Consider the following 18,103-nt stretch of genomic DNA (forward strand, 5'->3'; position numbering starts at 1 on the left):
GAGTACAATATAGAGGAGCTGCAGGTAGCACAGTCAGTGGGAAGCCAGAGGTCGACACATAAGAAACAGCAGTACAGTATGGAGGAGCAGCAGTTAGGACATTCAGTGGGAAGCCAGAGGTCGATACAAGGGAAACAGCAGTACAATATGGAGGAGCAGCAGGTAGCACAGTCAGTGGGAAGCCAGAGGTGGATACAAGGGAAACAGCAGTACAATATAGAAAAGCAGCAGTTATCACTGTCAGTGGGAAACCAGAGGTGGATAGGGGAAACAGTAGTATAATATGGTGGAGTAGCAGGTTGCACAATGGGTGGGAATCCAGAGGTGGATACATGGGAAACAGCAGTACAATAAAGAGGAGCAGCAGTTAGCATAGTCAGTGGGAAGTTAGAGGTGGATATGGGAAACAGCAGTACAATAAAGAGGAGCAGCACTTAGCATAGTCAGTGGGAAGTTAGAGGTGGATATGGGAAACAGCAGTACAATATAGAGGAGCAGCAGGTAGCATAGTCAGTGGGAAGCCAGCTATCAGTACACCGGAAACAGCAGTACAATATAGAGGAGCAGCAGTAGGTGAGAGCTAGACTAAAGCCTGGTAGCTCAGAAACCTTGCAAGGAAGGAAATGCAAGGCCAGGCTTAAACAGGGTGTCCAATGAAGAAATCACAGGATGGAGCCAATCAAAAACAACAGATACTGATAGGTGAAATAGCATGTAGCTGTCCAGAATGCTAAATAGCTCAAAATGAAGAGCTGCTGACTGGTGCACAGGAATTGCCAGGTTCGAGCCCTGACATGAACAGTATCCATAGAAAGAACTGCCAATTACAGACAAAACCCAAGTGCTCCACAATAAATGTCCCATTAATTTTACAACAACTGAACCAATAACAGTAGGTTTTATCAAAACAATACAACTTGTTTTGGAAGAAAATAAAAATAATAATAATCCGTTGATTCAATAAAAAGTTGAGTAGGTTTTCACATTTTTTTTCTTCCGTGACTTCAACTTAACATCCAAAACCAACCTTGACTAAGTCAAGAGAAGTCATTTTAAAATCCCATTGTAAAAAAAAAAATAAAAATAATGCGCATCTTTGCAGGATAGCAAAATTCAATCTGGTCCAAAAATCTTTCTTTTTCTAAATATAAAACAAACGACGCAAAGGCTCAAAAGTCTGATATATGTACAGCAACATAGTCTGGCTTAAATCTCAACATCACTCTCCTTGTCATTGTCATGATCTCCATCATAGAATTCATTTGCGGCTTCAGGCCTAGAAGTAATGAAACAAAGTCATTAATGCAGTAATTTTTCTTTTCTTCAAAATTTTATAGCAGTTATTTACAGTGAAGAACATTTTGCTGAAATTGTTCCACAATTATCAGATGGAATCGTTTACAGATTTGTGACACTCTGACCATTTTTGGTTCAACGAGAATCTGACTCTCTAACATGCTCTATTATACACAATCATATGACCTGGATGAAAATGTACCCTCCAGATGTTTCTTTTTTTGTAAATTATTATTAGTACCACTTATTGTTTTCAAGCCTTTTGTTAACCCTGTCCCAAACTTTCGGAGATTTGTTTCCGCCATCAATTTCTAAATGAGTTAATTTTTCCAAATGAAGTGAACAAATGTCTAACTTTCACCACCTGGTAGGTGTTCTATGTTCTGGTGTAAATAAAACATGGCTGTAACCTGTGCTCTGGAGTCTGAGTCGGTGTCCATTTTGGTGGAGTTGGTATAAAATGGACCAACTCAGACTCCTAAAATATATAGTAAATTGGGTTCAGTAGTTCAGTGCAGGATGTGCTGTAAATGTTTTCATAATAATTTGGGAAAGTTATGAAATATCCTATAAATGTCTGTTTTGTTCCTGTTTTAAGGATCTGGGCTTTTAGTTGAGATGAATCTGTGCTGCACTTTATGTACGTGCTCAGTAGTGACCAGTGCTGTGGAGTTGGAGTCGTGGAGACGGAACTCAGGGAAACTGAGGAGTCGGTGGTTTTGGCTTACTGACTCCACACCCCTAATTGTACCAGATTTCCAAATCATCGTTTTCTCGTTATAGTTACAATTTACACAACATCCCAACCTTTTGGAACTAGGACTGTAGATTAAGAGATTTATAAATGAGATTGACAGATCTACGCTATAAACTGGGTGCTGATAATAACAATAGCAAAATGCTTGTTCGTCAGACGCAATGATCTTTTGGCTTGGTTAAAAGATCACAGTATTCAGCAGCATATTGCACAGGACAAAGTGACAACAATGGCAGCCTACGCGCACATAACACAATATCTGGTGATTCAGTGTGCATGATGATATTGTGCCAGGACTACTAATCAGAAAAGGCTCTAAGGATGTCGCCACATAAATGGTGGTTCCCAGGGTTCCGGTCTGGCGGCTACTAGACCAGAGTCCTAAGAATCTTTTTGCTCAACTCTAATTTTATGCAGTTTAGTTAAATTCAAACACCCCAACAGTAAAATACTGAGAAATACCTAGTGTAATTGTCCTCTGAACCTCTCTCCTCAGGATCTGGCTCATCTGTGCGGTCATAACTCAGAAGATCAGATGGGACGTCATGGATCTGGACGCTGGGAGCATGGTTCAACATCTTCAAGTTTTCAAAAATTGTTTGCCGAATTTGATCTAAATACTGTAGGAAGAAAAAACGTTCGGGTTTTCAAATATGGACAGATTTGCTAAATGATACATAAGTACAATTATGCTTAAGGTGCAACAAAAATCTTTTATTAAAAAAACAGAAAAAAAACAGAACATAAAAAAGGCAGGCACATTTAGCAACACCAGGTCACAACTAGAGTTGAGCGAATGTGCTCAGGTCCCTGCTTATTCGGCAAGCTATAGTGCTTACCAAATAAGCTGCAGAGGGAAGCCGGCTTCCTGGATTGTCCCGGCTGACCAGCTGTTCGGCTCCGCAGGTGCATGTGTCGCGGCTGTGTGACAGTCACGTCCCATGCATGGAGAGCCCAACACACAGTGAAACAGCTACAGATCAACAGCCTCTGATGCTGGCCTGGGATACACCCATGAGGTTCTATGCATATTCCTCCAGGGAGGCAAAGGCTCATATTACCTGTCTTGTGTTTTGATTTTCGATCCTTGTGCTGACATCAGGGTGGAGAGTGAAATCTGGTGCAAAATATTCAAAGTATTCTAAGGAGAAAAAAAAACCCATGTCAATGTAGGGTCTATATAATAAAATACTGAAATAACTTATGGATTTCTTAATCTAACAAAAGCATGGTCATATACATTTTCACAAAAATGCTCATCAATAACATGAGATCATCCTCTCAGTACCTTTCTAGAAACAGTGAAGTGGCCATACATTAACTGCTCTCTCCACTGATTCCTATAGGAGTTCTTAATACAGCCCGACAGAGGAGCTTTTGATGGAGATGGGTGCGGGCCCTAGATTTGTCCCCCTCATTTATCAGCCATGTCATATTCTGTGTATTTCCCATAAATATCAAAGGGAAGACAAAATGACAACTGATCAGCACTTACCACTATAAGGCAACTCTTCACTAATTGTTTCATCTACCAGCAAAGAGGTTTCATAAGTCCTGCAATACAGAAGTAATCCAGTGGCTGAAGAAATATCATACGTTCAGAGGAGCTGCACAAGGAGTGGGATTACTGCTCTTGCATTATACAGTCCCCATCATTCAGTACACATACAATATATCAGGCAAAGTAACAACCTGTGACCTAAAACCAGTTGGAGCACAAGTCTTCTCCATTCTTGTTTCCAGGTCTATAGTACTCACCTACAGGGATAAGTCACAACAAATCATCATTGCTACAATTTTACCCACATTTTTTTCTAATTTGTGCAACTGGTACTGTGACGCCCAAAGCTGACCACTTCCACATCGAAAGTGAGTGGTTGTGAGGACATTACGACTCATCCAGCTTCTGTGTGGTATTCTGTTCTAATACCGGTCTATCGTGCACACATCTCGGAATGTTTGAGAGTCGAAATTAGCACGGCTCACTTACACAAACTTTGGTTGGCACTGGATTACTCTAAGGGGCTGTCCCATGGAAACAAGCCATCACCTATCCTGTGGGACACCTGCATGCGATCCATTTCAGATGATAATTGGAACTACATAATCGCACTGCTGTACAACACACTACAGAAAACCTTGACTGGAGGGAAATACAGGCTATCAAAAATGAGAAAATAATACGGATATTATTCACTCCTCGGACAAGGGGGGAGTCGAGTCTCTATTGGTTGTAGATACAGAAAAACAGTCCTCATTATTTTAGATTACATATGGTAAATTACTCCAAGATCCTACTAAATCTTTTAAAGATACCTTACATAAAGTATATTACAAAAGTGAGTACACCCCTCATTTTTATGTACATATTTTAGTATATTTTTTCATGGGACAACAATGAAGACATGCCACTGATACAGTGTAAAGTAGTCAGCTTGTATAACAGAGTACATTTGCTGCGCCCTCTAAATAACTCAACACATCCATTAATGTCTAAAATGCTGGAAACAAAAATGAGTACATCCCACAATTAAAATAGCCAAATTGTGCTTAAAGTGTAAATATTGTGTGTGGCCACCATTATTTTCCAGCACTGCCGGAACCCTCCTGGGCATGGAGGTCACTGGAGATTCTCAGGTCGCCACTGGATCCTCTTCCACTCTTCAATGACGACATCATGGAGCTGGTGGATTTTAGAGACTATGAGCTCCTCCACCTTCTGCTTGAGGATGCCCCACAAATGCTCAATAGGGTTTAGTTCTGGAGACATGCTTGGCCAGTCCAGCACCTTTACCCTGAGTTTCTTTAGCAAGGCAGAGGTTGTCTTGATGGTGTGTTTGGGGTCATTATCACGTTGGAATACTGACCTCCAGCCCAGTTTCTGAAGGGAGGTGATCATGCTCTGCTTCAGTATGTCACAGTACATGTTGGATTACTGGAACTGAGGGGAACTACAGTTCATTGAGTGAACCATGAATGCCATGTCCTTAGACTGCTTGTCTTTATCAAACTGTTTGCGGGCTTTCTTGTGCATCATCTTTAGAAGATGCTTCGTTCTGGGATAACAGCCATGCAGACAAGTTTAATGCGTTGTGCGGCGTATGGCCTGAGTACGGACAGTCTCACCCACCACCCCTTTAACCTCTGCAGCAATGCTGGCTGCACTAATATGTCTATTTTGAGAAGACATCCTTTGGATATGAAGCGGAGCATGTGCACTCACCTTCTTTGGTTGACCATGGCGAGGCCTGTTTTGAGTGGAATCGGTCTTATTTAACCACTGTATGGTTTGGCCACAGTTCCGCAGCTCAGTTTCTGGGAGTTGGCAATCTTATTATAGCCTCGGCTATAGAGCAACAATTCTTTTTTTCCGATCCTTCGAGTTCTTTCCAAGAACTTCTTCCAGAGGCCAGTAAGAGAAAGTGTACAAATGATAACACCAAATTAAACACACCTGCTCCCAACATTCAGGCTTGAGACCTTTTAACACTAATTAGTCACAACACAGTGAAAATGGCTAACTGGGCCCAATTTGGCCATTTTCACTTAGGAGTGTACTCACTTTTGTTGCCAGCGGTTTAGACGTTAATGGCTGTGTGTTTGGTTACTTAGGCTTCTCTCACACTTCAGTTGTTTGGCGTCAGTCTGCTCCGCCATAATGACAGATCGACGGATCCGTCACAATTGCTGAGAAAACGGTTCTAACGGATCCCTTTTTTTGATGGATCAGTTACTTGTGGGTTGTTTATACTTTTTGGAGCATGCGCAATTGAAAAAACGGATTGGGGCGACGGATCCGCCTAAATGACGGTCGCGACGGATCCGTCGCCCATAGGTGGCCATTCTATGGAATGACGGACGCGACGGATCCGTCGCGATCCGCCATTTCAACGCAGACAAAAAACGTTGCAATGACCGTCAATGTCTAGATGACGTCCGCCAAATTTTGACGGATCCGTCGCATGACGGATGGAACGGACGACCATCCGTCACAATCCGTCGCTAATGCAAGTCTATGGGGAAAATAATGGATCCGTCACAAAAAATGACGGATCCGTTATTTGAGGAAAATGGCGGTTTTAGACTGACGCCAAACAACTGAAGTGTGAAAGAGGCCTTAGAGGGCACACCAAATTTACATTGTTATACAAGCTGACGGACTACTTTATATTGTATCAAAGTGTCAGATCTTCAGTGTTGTTCCAAGAAAAGATATAATAAAATATTTACAAAAATGAGAGGGGTGTACTCACTTTTGTGATATACTGTACATTGTTTTAATGTGGTTTTGAACATGGTGCACTTACTTAAAAGAGAATTGGAATATTTATAATGTTGAAAATCCTGTGATGGCTATTTTTCAAGAGTTTCCCAAGATCCATAAGGACATTTTCCCACTTCCACTTAGACCTATTATCTCGGACATTGGGTCTCTCAATGAGAGACTCAGTTCCTGGGTGGATTCCTTTTTACAACTGCTTGTTAGCATTATTCCTGGATTCTTGGAGGGCAGTTCGGAAGTTTTGAGAAATTTTGAGGACTTTGGATTGTGTAAAAATATGTCTTTTTTTTTTTATACATGTGGTAAATTTCTATTGAAGCATTATTCACCATCTAAAGACATAGTAACATAGTAACATAGTTAGTAAGGCCGAAAAAAGACATTTGTCCATCCAGTTCAGCCTATATTCCATCATAATAAATGCCCAGATCTACGTCCTTCTACAGAACCTAATAATTGTATGATACAATATTGTTCTGCTCCAGGAAGACATCCAGGCCTCTCTTGAACCCCTCGACTAAGTTCGCCATCACCACCTCCTCAGGCAAGGAATTCCAGATTCTCACTGCCCTAACAGTAAAGAATCCTCTTCTATTTTGGTGGAAAAACCTTCTCTCCTCCAGACGCAGAGAATGCCCCCTTGTGCCCGTCACCTTCCTTGGTATAAACAGATCCTCAGCAAGATATTTGTATTGTCCCCTTATATACTTATACATGGTTATTAGATCGCCCCTCAGCCGTCTTTTTTCTAGACTAAATAATCCTAATTTCGCTAATCTATTTGGGTATTGTAGTAGACCTTCACCAATTATACAATTTTTATAAATGTCAAACCAATATCTATTAGAACACAATTATTTTATGTTCAATATCGAATATTTTATTTACAGATTTAGGGCGCCCCCCATGGGATCCAAACTTTCACCATTTCTTTCTCTCACAATAAACAATCTGAGGATTGCCTGCTCTGGTACGGAAGCTTCATAGACGACATTCTGGTGGTGTGGTCTGGTGATGAAGTGACCGTGGCAGAATTCATAAAATACATAAATGATAACCATATTAAATTTGAAATTTACCAATTCTTTGGCATGAAATACCATTTTCTTTTTGGACTTCTTGTTAATGGCAGATACTTTAGAACACAAAGTTCATATCATCTACAGAAAAACTTGTATGGGAAAAACTACATAAGTAGCAGGTAGTTGTCACCCCAAACACACTGTCATTCCTTATGGTGAACTAGTCCATGCTAAACGGATGTGTTCAGGCTCTGCACTCATTTTCGAACATATCATCCGAAACAGGTTGAAACAAAGAGGTCATTAAAAAAAATGAAAAGGAATAACGAAAAAAAAAAAGAAAAAAAAAGTTTATGCACATGGATAAATCTCAAAATAATATTGATAACAAAAGCAAAAATAAAAATATGACAGTGAATTTTGTTACTTCCTATAGCAACCAATTTAATGCCATCAAACGAATCATTAAAAATGATTTACCTGCACTTAATCAAGATGAAGTTTTAGCCAAAATCCTCAGACAAGGCTGCGGTTTCATTGCTAAAAGGGGCAGAACATTGGGAGATTCGCTTTCTCCCAGTCTCTATGAAAGTAAACGAAGTTTGGCTAATACATGGTTGTCTCACTCAGGTTTTTTTTTTTTTTTTTTTAATAAATATAAAGTTTGTCAATATACCACCAAAACTAATTCTTTTAGCAATAAATCAAGTCACTTATTAACGGTGACACTACAAATGTTGTGTATACGACAGTATGCACACAGTGCGATTTAATATACATTGGAAGCACAACTGAATGTAGAACATATAGCTTATATCAATAAGAAAAAGAAATTGTCAATACCTCGGGTGCTGCAAAACTTTTTTACGAGTTACATGAAGGGAGTTTGGAAACATTTACCTTTTTCGGATTTGCTAGAATTAACAAACCCAAACAAGGAGGTGACTGGAGGAAAATTTTATTAAAAGATGAGGCATCGCGGTTAATGGAATTAAATACTAGGTCACTCTGTGGACTAAGGCTTAGTTCACATTGAGCATTTTTTTAATGCTAATTCTCAGCTGCGTTTTACAGTACCAGCAAATCTACGAGAGTTCAGGAATCTCATGCACACAACTTGGATTTTTTGTAATCAGAATTTTGTACTTTGCATGTTTTTTTGGACATAGGCTATGTCACTTCTTTCAACATTTTTCATCCATTGACTTGAATTGGCGGTGAAAAAAACGCTGGAAAAAAAACCGTACCAAAAACGCAAATATGTTTTGCTGCGTTTCTTGTACCAAACCTGATTTTATGGAATAGGACTTTTATCCCAACACTAAACTTTATCAGCATGCACAAGAGACAAATCTAGCATGCCAAAATCACAGCAAAAAATGCATAAAAAAATGCAGCGAAAAAACGCCTAGGGTGACTTTACCGTAAATATTCATAATTATGTACATTTACCGAAACCGTTTACCATGTGAAATACTAACCAATTTGTGTAATATTTTGTATCTTGGTATGTGAACCTGCTGATCCACCACACATAGGCATGTATATATAATGGGGGAAATAAGAATTTGATCCCTTGCTGATTTTGTAATTTTGCCGGCTGACAAAGACATGAACAGTCTATAATTTTAAGGGTAGGTTAACCCCTTTTTTTTCAGTTTTTCGTTTTCCGCTTCCCTCCTTCCCAGAGCCATAACTTTTTTATTTTTCCGTTAATATGGTCATGTCGAGGATTATTTTTTGTGGGACGAGTTGTACTTTTGAACGACGCCATTGGTTTTACCATGTCATGACCTAGAAAACAGGAAAAAAATTCCAAGTGCGGTGATATTGAAAAAAAAGTGCAATTCCACATCTGTTTTTTGTTTGGCATTTTTGCTAGGTTCACTAAATGCTAAACCTGACCTGCCATTAGGATTCTCCAGGTCATTTCGTGTTCATAGACACCTAGACATGTCTAGGTTCTCTTATCTAAGTGGTGAAAAAAAATTCAAAACTTTACTAAAATAAATAAATAAATTGCGCAATTTTCCGATACTGGTATCGTGTCCATTTTTCGTGATCTTGGGTCAGGTGAGGGCTTATTTTTTGTGTGCCGGGCTGACCATTTTAATGATACCATTTCGGTGCAGATAAGTTCTTTTGATCGCCCGTTAATGCATTTTAATACAATGTCGCGGCGACCAAAAATACGTAATTCTGGTGTTTTGATTTTTTTTCCTTGCTACGCCGTTAAGCGATCAGATTCATTCTTTTTTTTTATTGATAGATTGGGCGATTCTGAAAGTGGCGATACCAAAATAGGTCTGTTTGATTTTTTAATTATGGTTTTATTTTGAATGGGGCGAATGGGGGGTTATTTGAAATATATATATATATATATATATATATATATATATATATATATATATATATATATATATATATATATATATATATATATATATATATATATATATATATATATATATATATATATTTTTTTTAAACTTTTTTTACTTTTGCCATGCTTCAATAACCTCCATGAGAGGCTAGAAGCTGGCATAGCCTGATCGGCTCTGCTACATAGGAGCAATGCTCAGATCACTCCTATGTATCTGAATTACAGCTTTGCTATGAGCGTCGACCACAGGGTGGCGCTCACAGCAATCTGGCATCAACAACCATAGAGGTCTTCAGGAGATGCATCGCTGACCCCAGATTATGTGACGGGGTCTGCGGTGCGTGCATTTCCGGTCAGATGGCCGGAAGCGCTTGCTAAATGTAGCTGTCAGAGTTTGACAGAGGCATTTAACTAGTTAGTGCCACGGGTGTAGCACGATTCCACCGGAGCCTCTTGCGGGCACACGTCAGCTGTTCAAAACAGCTGACATGTCCCGGCTTTGATGCGGGCTCACCGCCAGAACCCGCATCAAAGCAGGGGTTTTGCTATCGGACGTACTATTCCGTCCGATGACAGAAAGGGGTTAGTTTTTACATTGATAGATAGAATATCAAAAATAAAAACAGAAAATCACACTGTATAAATTATATTAATTGATTTGCATTTTGCAGCGAGAAATAAGTATTCGATCCCTCTGGCAAACAATACTTAATACTTGGTGGCAAAATCCTTGTTGGCAAGCACAGCAGTCAGACATTTTTTGTAGTTGATGGTGAGGTTTGCGCACATGTCAGGAGGAATTTTGGTCCACTCCTCTTTCAGATCATCTCTAAATCATTAAGATTTCTATGGGATTAAGGTCTGGAGACTGGCTAGGCCACTCCATAACCTTAATGTGCTTCTTTTTCAGCCACTCCTTTATTGCCTTGGCTGTATGTTTTGGGTCATTGTCTTGCTGGAAGACCCAGCCACGACCCATTTTTAATTTCCTGAGGAGGTTGCCACTCAGGATTTTATGGTACATGGCTCCATCCATTCTCCCATTGATGCGGTGAAGTAGTCCTGTGCCCTTAGCAGAGAAACAACCCCAAAACATAATGTTTCCACCTCCATGCTTGACAGTGGGGATGGAGTTCTTTGGGTCATAGGCAGCATTTCTCTTCCTCCAAACACAGTGAGTTGAGCTAATGCCAAAGACCTCAATTTTTGTCTCATCTGACCACAGCACCTTCTCCCAATCACTCACATAATCATCCAGGTGTTCATTGGCAAACTTCAGAGGGGTCTGCACATGTGCCTTCTTGAGCAGAGGGACCTTGCGGGCACTGCAGGATTTTAAACCTTTACGGCGTAATGTGTTAGCAATGGTTTTCTAGGTGACTGTGGTCCCAGCTGCCTTGAGATCATTAACAAGTTCCCCCCATGTAGTTTTGGCTGATCTCCCACCTTCCTCATGATCAAGGATACCTCACGAGGTGAGATTTTACATGGTGCTCCAGATCGATGTCGATTGACAGTCATTTTGTATTTCTTTCATTTTCTTATTATTATTGCACCAACAGTTGTCTCCTTCTCACCCAGCATCTTACTTATGGTTTTGTAGCCCATTCCAGCTTTGTGCTCTTTGGTCTTGCCCATGTTGTAGAGGTTAGAATCTGACTGATTACCGTATTTTTCGGATTCTAAAAGATGCTCCGGAGAAAATATATATACAAAATATACATATTTTTGTAATAAAATGGTGGTGCTTCTTATAATCCATGCGTCATATTGCTTACTGGAGGTGGTGGCTGCGGTGAAGCGGGGTCCCAGGGTTGCTGCTGGAGGAGTGGGGTGATGCTGCATGCTGGGATGAGGGGGATATTACGATGAGCTGCGCCCCGCTGCGGGTGTCCGGCGCTGCTGAGCGTGTCTCCGGTGCTGCGGGGGCTCTGGTGACATTATGTGAAAGGCCAGAGACCCCGCAGTTCCATGGTTTCCTATGCGGTGGACTCCAAGAAAATGGCCGCCAGAGGGCAGCGCATTCGCAGATAGAGATCTCAGCACCAAAATCTCGGGAGATGATTTCAGGGCTGAAATCTCATCTCCCGAGATCTTGATGCAGAGATCTCCATCTGTGCAGCCTCACGATGGCCATTTTCCCGGAGTCCACCGCATAGGAAACCATGGAACTGCGAGGCCTCTGGCCTTTCAGACACCCGCAGCAGCACCGGACACCCCCGCAGCACCGTCGGACACCCCCTCATCCCAGCCTTACCGGTAAGGTATATCCCGGTAAGGTATATCCCGATTATAAGACGCACCCCCCTTTTCCCCAAAAAATTTTTGGGGAAAAAAGTGCGTCTCATAATCCGAAAAATATGGTAATTGAGTCTGTGGACAGGAGTCTTTTATAAAAGGTGACTATGTAAGGCTAGGTTCACATTTGCGGTTGAGTCCGCAGCATCTAGTCTGCAACCGCATGCAAAAATGCATGCCAACACATGCTAACACAGTGTTTTTTATCCGCATCAGCTTACGCATGACAACAAAAAAAAATAACGCTGCTTTTGCATGCGTTTTTTGTCTGCGTTTGCGCTTTTTATGCGCATGCGTTCGATATTTCCAGGAGGGCGTGTCTCAATGGGTGTGTCTAAATCAGTTCCTGGACATGCGCAGTTCGAAGTACGCAAGCGCAGTGAACGCATGCGTACACACATACATGAGTACGCATGCGTTCCCATAGGCAGTAATGTGTTTTTTTAACGCACTCAGCCGTATGACTGCGCATATTTGACGGAAATTTTCCGCCTCAAAAATTGCAACATGGTGCGTTAAACGCGCCCAGCCACACACCGCGAAAAAACGCATGCGTAAGCAAACGCAGGCAAACGTATGCAAACGCATGAACCTATGTCAACAATGTAAAAGATATGAAATAAAAACGCATGCGGATGTATGTGTCAGAAACGCTGCGGACACAACCGCAAATGTGAAACTGGCCTAAGACAGCTGCCTTTAATGCAGGTAATGAGTTGATTAGGAGCGTCTAACTGGTCTGTAGGAGCCAAAACTCAATGGTGGATAGGGGATCAAATACTTATTTCTCACTACAAAATGCAAATAAAGTTATATAATTTATATAATGTGATTTTCTGGATTATATTTTTGATATTCCATCTCTCAATGTTAAAATTAACGGACCCTTAAAATTATAGACTAATCAGGTCTTTGTCAGTGGGCAAACTTACAAAATCAGCAAGGGATCAAATACTTATTTCCCCCACAGTAATTATTAGCTGATGTCACTGTGGGGAGTGTTTAAGGGGAACCTGTCAGCAGTTTTGGCCGATATAAGATGTGGCCACTGCCTTTCAGGGCTTATCTACCGCATTCTGTAATGCTGTATATAAGCCCCCGATCCGACCTGAAAGATAAGAAAAATAAGTTTTATTATATGCACCTGGGGGAGGGCGGTCCAGTCCGATGGGTGTCGCAGGTCCGGGTCCGGCGCCTCCCATCTTCTTGTGATGCCGCCCTCCTGTTGCGTCATTGCTCCCCGGCATCGCGCTCCTGTGCACTGCAGTACTTTGGTCTGCCCTCAACAGGGCAGATAAGTACACCTGCGCAGGAGCGCGATGCCGGGCAGCCAAAACTGCTGACAGGTTCGCTTTAATGCTTTTATATAAGGAAACAACATACAAGGGACGATGTTACGATTAAGACCAACATCAGAACGCTGCCCTACTGTGACCTGTTTTTAATGACAGTGAAATAAAGTTGCACATTTTAGCAGATGCCAGTTTTTTTTTCTTCTTATTGGGAAATTTCACCCCTATTACAAAATGGCACAGCAGGTTGACTGCTGCTCCATTCCCCATCTATGAGGCTGCCAGAAAAAGCTGTGTGTGTGCAGAACCCACAGCAGTAGGACCCCCACATTGGATAGGCAATTACAGTTTTCACTGGACAATCCCTTTAATAGATTGGAACGTCTTACTCCAGACAGATTCTGATCAAGGATTCCTCCATATATGAAGCTATGTAATATAATTACCTGCTTAATGATTAGAGAAATATATTATGCATTCTTATTAAACGCTACAGATACTTACCAGCATCGTGCTACATTACGGACAGTGTAACCTCCTCCTCCTAGTACAAGCAGAGGAATATTAAAGCTCTTTACATACTGGACACAGTCGCTATGGATAAAACACAGAAGCACAACATTAATGTCCATTTTTTATTTAGAAGACAGGTCAGAACATTAAATGGAGAACAATATTGCTGCATACGTCTTTAGGACAGTCTTCAAATTAGGAGCCTGAAGTTACAGACTGTCATAAGTGGGATTATGAGTTATACAGATGAAAGGCTGGGGGCACTGGATCACTGCCTGCACCCCACTGCAAACAGGCAATGGAAGCAGGTTACCTGATGAACAGCAGACATGGAGTGTGTATACAGAGTAACCAACAGGTAGCTGGCACAGGAGATGTGTCCTGTGCGCCTCTACTAGCACGTTGGAGCATTTATACTTTCAACTTGTGCAGCCGCTCCGTCTGTATTCCATAGACAGAACAAGGTAAAACAGTATTTTAAGGTTTTTAGAATTATAGTGTCACAGAATTTATAGATATATTCATGATCGGAGAGCATAATCACGTCTGTGGGTAAAATTTGCAGGTTTTTGTAGTTTGCAACCCACAGGAGCTCAATACCTCCCTTAATTAAGAATATATCATATTCATGTGTGGCATGTATAGGATGCTGACAGATGTTCATTAAGATGACAGCCATATTGTTTCTCTACACGATTTCTGGGTTAAAATATCACTCACAGCAGAAATGAGGGCTAGAACTGGAATAGAACAGATTCTAATCAGTCGTCCCCCTTTTACCGCAGCAGACAAAGGAGCGAGGAGACCTTTTATAAAAAGTGATCAAAGGAATATCCATGTCAGACCCCAGGAGAAACAAGGTTTGGCTTACCGACTCCACAGCCTTGCTTATAGACCCTTTTGCCTGATCTTTTTTATGGATTATTTGCTAATGAAGATATTTTTAAGAATTTTCAAACATTGATTTTATCTACTCACATTTGCTGGATCTCCTACTATGCTGACACACGTGTGAGTAGATAAAATCAATGTATATACCAAAAATTGTTAAAAATATCTTATTCCATATTCACATACAACCCGTTGTGTACTATACATAAAAGTTATTTCTGCAGCTTACCCGTGTCCTCTTATACTCAGGTTAAAACATCCTAGTCTGTCACATCCCAGGGAGTCAGCACCGCACTGGAAGAGGAGAGAGAAGTACTTAGATTGAAGGAAAATTGAGAAAATCACTGTTAGAAGAACATGTAGCTAGCTGAAGGCTATACTATGTGCTAGGTATGATGCTCATTACACCAGACCCAAAAATACAGTATGGATTGTGACAAAGTGTAAGAATGTACAAATGTGCGGCATAAGATAAATTACCTTTTATAAAGAATAAAAGCAAAACACTTTGGGGAAAATTTATAGGTGGATAAAGGACACATCATATGAATAGAACAATCACTGGAGAAGCACACCATGGTCAATAAATGAAAGGGAAAACGGCGAAGAGGAAGACCAGCAACTGAAGACTTGATAGTATTAAAATAATGGCGGAGAAGAACGGCGACCTTCCTACAGATTAGACTGCTCATCTATAAAGTCACCATGGCTTGAGACCAAGCTGAAAGCAGCAACCTTACCTTCCCATCTGCTCGTTTCTTCCGCTGTCTCCATCTGCACAGTCTGCACTGGTTGAGGAGGGGCCTCTGGCCATATCCTCCACCAATCAGCATGTGAAACGTCATTTCATCACGTCAGCTGTGTACAGCGGAGAGTCAGTGCACCGGAGACACCGAGGCAGGAGCAGAAGCAGAGCGCTGGGGAACGGGACCCTAGACAACCTAGACATGGGGAGGACTTTGGGGGTCCTATGTTGGACATGGGGAGGGCTATGGGGCCTAATGCTGGACATGGGCAGGATATGGGGTCTCATTCTGGAAATAGGGAGGCTGTGTGGGGCTCATGCAGTATATGGGGAGGCTGTGTGGGGCTCATGCAGTATATGGGGAGGCTGTGTGGGGCTCATGCTGTATATAGGGAGGCTGTGTGGGGCTCATGCTGTACATGGGGAGGCTGTGTGGGGCTCATGCTGTATATAGGGAGGCTGTGTGGGGCTCATGCTGTACATGGGGAGGCTGTGTGGGGCTCATGCAGTATATGGGGAGGCTGTGTGGGGCTCATGCAGTATATGGGGAGGTTGTGTGGGGCTCATGCTGTATATGGGGAGGCTGTGTGGGGCTCATGCTGTATATAGGGAGGTTGTGTGGGGCTCATGCAGTATATGGGGAGGCTGTGTGGGGCTCATGCTGTATATGGGGAGGCTGTGTGGGGCTCATGCAGTATATGGGGAGGCTGTGTGGGGCTCATGCAGTATATGAGGAGGCTGTGTGGGGCTCATGCTGTATATGGGGAGGCTGTGTGGGGCTCATGCTGTATATAGGGAGGCTGTGTGGGGCTCATGCAGTATATGGGGAGGCTGTGTGGGGCTCATGCAGTATATAGGGAGGCTGTGTGGGGCTCATGCAGTATATGGGGAGGCTGTGTGGGGCTCATGCAGTATATGGGGAGGCTGTGTGGGGCTCATGCTGTATATGGGGAGGCTGTTTGGGGCTCATGCTGTATATAGGGAGGCTGTGTGGGGCTCATGCAGTATATGGGGAGGCTGTGTGGGGCTCATGCAGTATATGGGGAGGCTGTGTGGGGCTCATGCTGTATATGGGGAGGCTGTGTGGGGCTCATGCTGTATATGGGGAGGCTGTGTGGGGCTCATGCTGTATATAGGGAGGCTGTGTGGGGCTCATGCTGTATATAGGGAGGCTGTGTGGGGCTCATGCAGTATATGGGGAGGCTGTGTGGGGCTCATGCAGTATATGGGGAGGCTGTGTGGGGCTCATGCTGTATATGGGGAGGCTGTGTGGGGCTCATGTAGTATATATAGGGAGGCTGTGTGGGGCTCGTAGTATATAGGGAGGCTGTGTGGGGCTCATTCTGGACATAGGGAGGCTGTGTGGGGCTCATGCAGTATATGGGGAGGCTGTGTGGGGCTCATGCAGTATATGGGGAGGCTGTGTGGGGCTCATGCAGTATATGGGGAGGCTGTGTGGGGCTCATGCAGTATATGGGGAGGCTGTGTGGGGCTCATGCAGTATATGGGGAGGCTGTGTGGGGCTCATGCTGTATATGGGGAGGCTGTGTGGGGCTCATGCAGTATATGGGGAGGCTGTGTGGGGCTCATGCTGTATATGGGGAGGCTGTGTGGGGCTCATGCTGTATATGGGGAGGCTGTGTGGGGCTCATGTAGTATATAGGGAGGCTGTGTGGGGCTCATGCTGTATATGGGGCTCATGTAGTATATATAGGGAGGCTGTGTGGGGCTCATGCTGTATATGGGGAGGCTGTGTGGGGCTCATGCAGTATATAGGGAAGCTGTGTGGGGCTCATGCTGTATATGGGGAGGCTGTGTGGGGCTCATGCTGTATATGGGGAGGCTGTGTGGGGCTCATGCTGTATATGGGGAGGCTGTGTGGGGCTCATGCTGTATATGGGGAGGCTGTGTGGGGCTCATGCAGTATATGGGGAGGCTGTGTGGGGCTCATGCTGTATATAGGGAGGTTGTGTGGGGCTCATGCAGTATATGGGGAGGCTGTGTGGGGCTCATGCTGTATATGGGGAGGCTGTGTGGGGCTCATGCAGTATATGGGGAGGCTGTGTGGGGCTCATGCAGTATATGAGGAGGCTGTGTGGGGCTCATGCTGTATATGGGGAGGCTGTGTGGGGCTCATGCTGTATATAGGGAGGCTGTGTGGGGCTCATGCAGTATATGGGGAGGCTGTGTGGGGCTCATGCAGTATATAGGGAAGCTGTGTGGGGCTCATGCAGTATATGGGGAGGCTGTGTGGGGCTCATGCAGTATATGGGGAGGCTGTGTGGGGCTCATGCTGTATATGGGGAGGCTGTGTGGGGCTCATGCTGTATATAGGGAGGCTGTGTGGGGCTCATGCAGTATATGGGGAGGCTGTGTGGGGCTCATGCAGTATATGGGGAGGCTGTGTGGGGCTCATGCTGTATATGGGGAGGCTGTGTGGGGCTCATGCTGTATATGGGGAGGCTGTGTGGGGCTCATGCTGTATATAGGGAGGCTGTGTGGGGCTCATGCTGTATATAGGGAGGCTGTGTGGGGCTCATGCAGTATATGGGGAGGTTGTGTGGGGCTCATGCAGTATATGGGGAGGCTGTGTGGGGCTCGTGCTGTATAGGGCTCATGCTGTA

The 18,103-nt window shown here is 43.2% G+C and overlaps 1 protein-coding gene across 6 annotated transcripts in view; it reads right to left on the reverse strand.

The window, feature by feature from the left end:
* Positions 1 to 846: 846 nt before the first annotated feature.
* HDAC3 (histone deacetylase 3) overlaps positions 847 to 18,103 on the reverse strand; it is a 72,639-nt gene continuing 55,382 nt past the window's right edge. For 3 of the 6 annotated variants that reach the window (XM_077266199.1, XM_077266200.1, XM_077266197.1), the window contains 6 exons: positions 14,964 to 15,028; positions 13,835 to 13,924; positions 3,549 to 3,607; positions 3,115 to 3,194; positions 2,516 to 2,673; positions 849 to 1,276 (listed from right to left, as the gene is read on the reverse strand). In XM_077266199.1, the coding sequence (XP_077122314.1) occupies positions 1,207 to 1,276; positions 2,516 to 2,673; positions 3,115 to 3,194; positions 3,549 to 3,607; positions 13,835 to 13,924; positions 14,964 to 15,028 (522 nt within the window). In that variant the 3' untranslated portion in view covers positions 849 to 1,206. Of the gene's footprint in view, positions 1,277 to 2,515; positions 2,674 to 3,114; positions 3,195 to 3,548; positions 3,608 to 13,834; positions 13,925 to 14,963; positions 15,029 to 18,103 lie in introns of all 6 variants that reach the window. The other 3 variants (XM_077266201.1, XM_077266198.1, XM_077266195.1) reach the window with 2 other exon arrangements.

This window comes from Ranitomeya variabilis, chromosome 5 (genome assembly GCF_051348905.1).
Source record: "Ranitomeya variabilis isolate aRanVar5 chromosome 5, aRanVar5.hap1, whole genome shotgun sequence".
Classification (NCBI taxonomy): Eukaryota; Metazoa; Chordata; class Amphibia; order Anura; family Dendrobatidae; genus Ranitomeya; species Ranitomeya variabilis.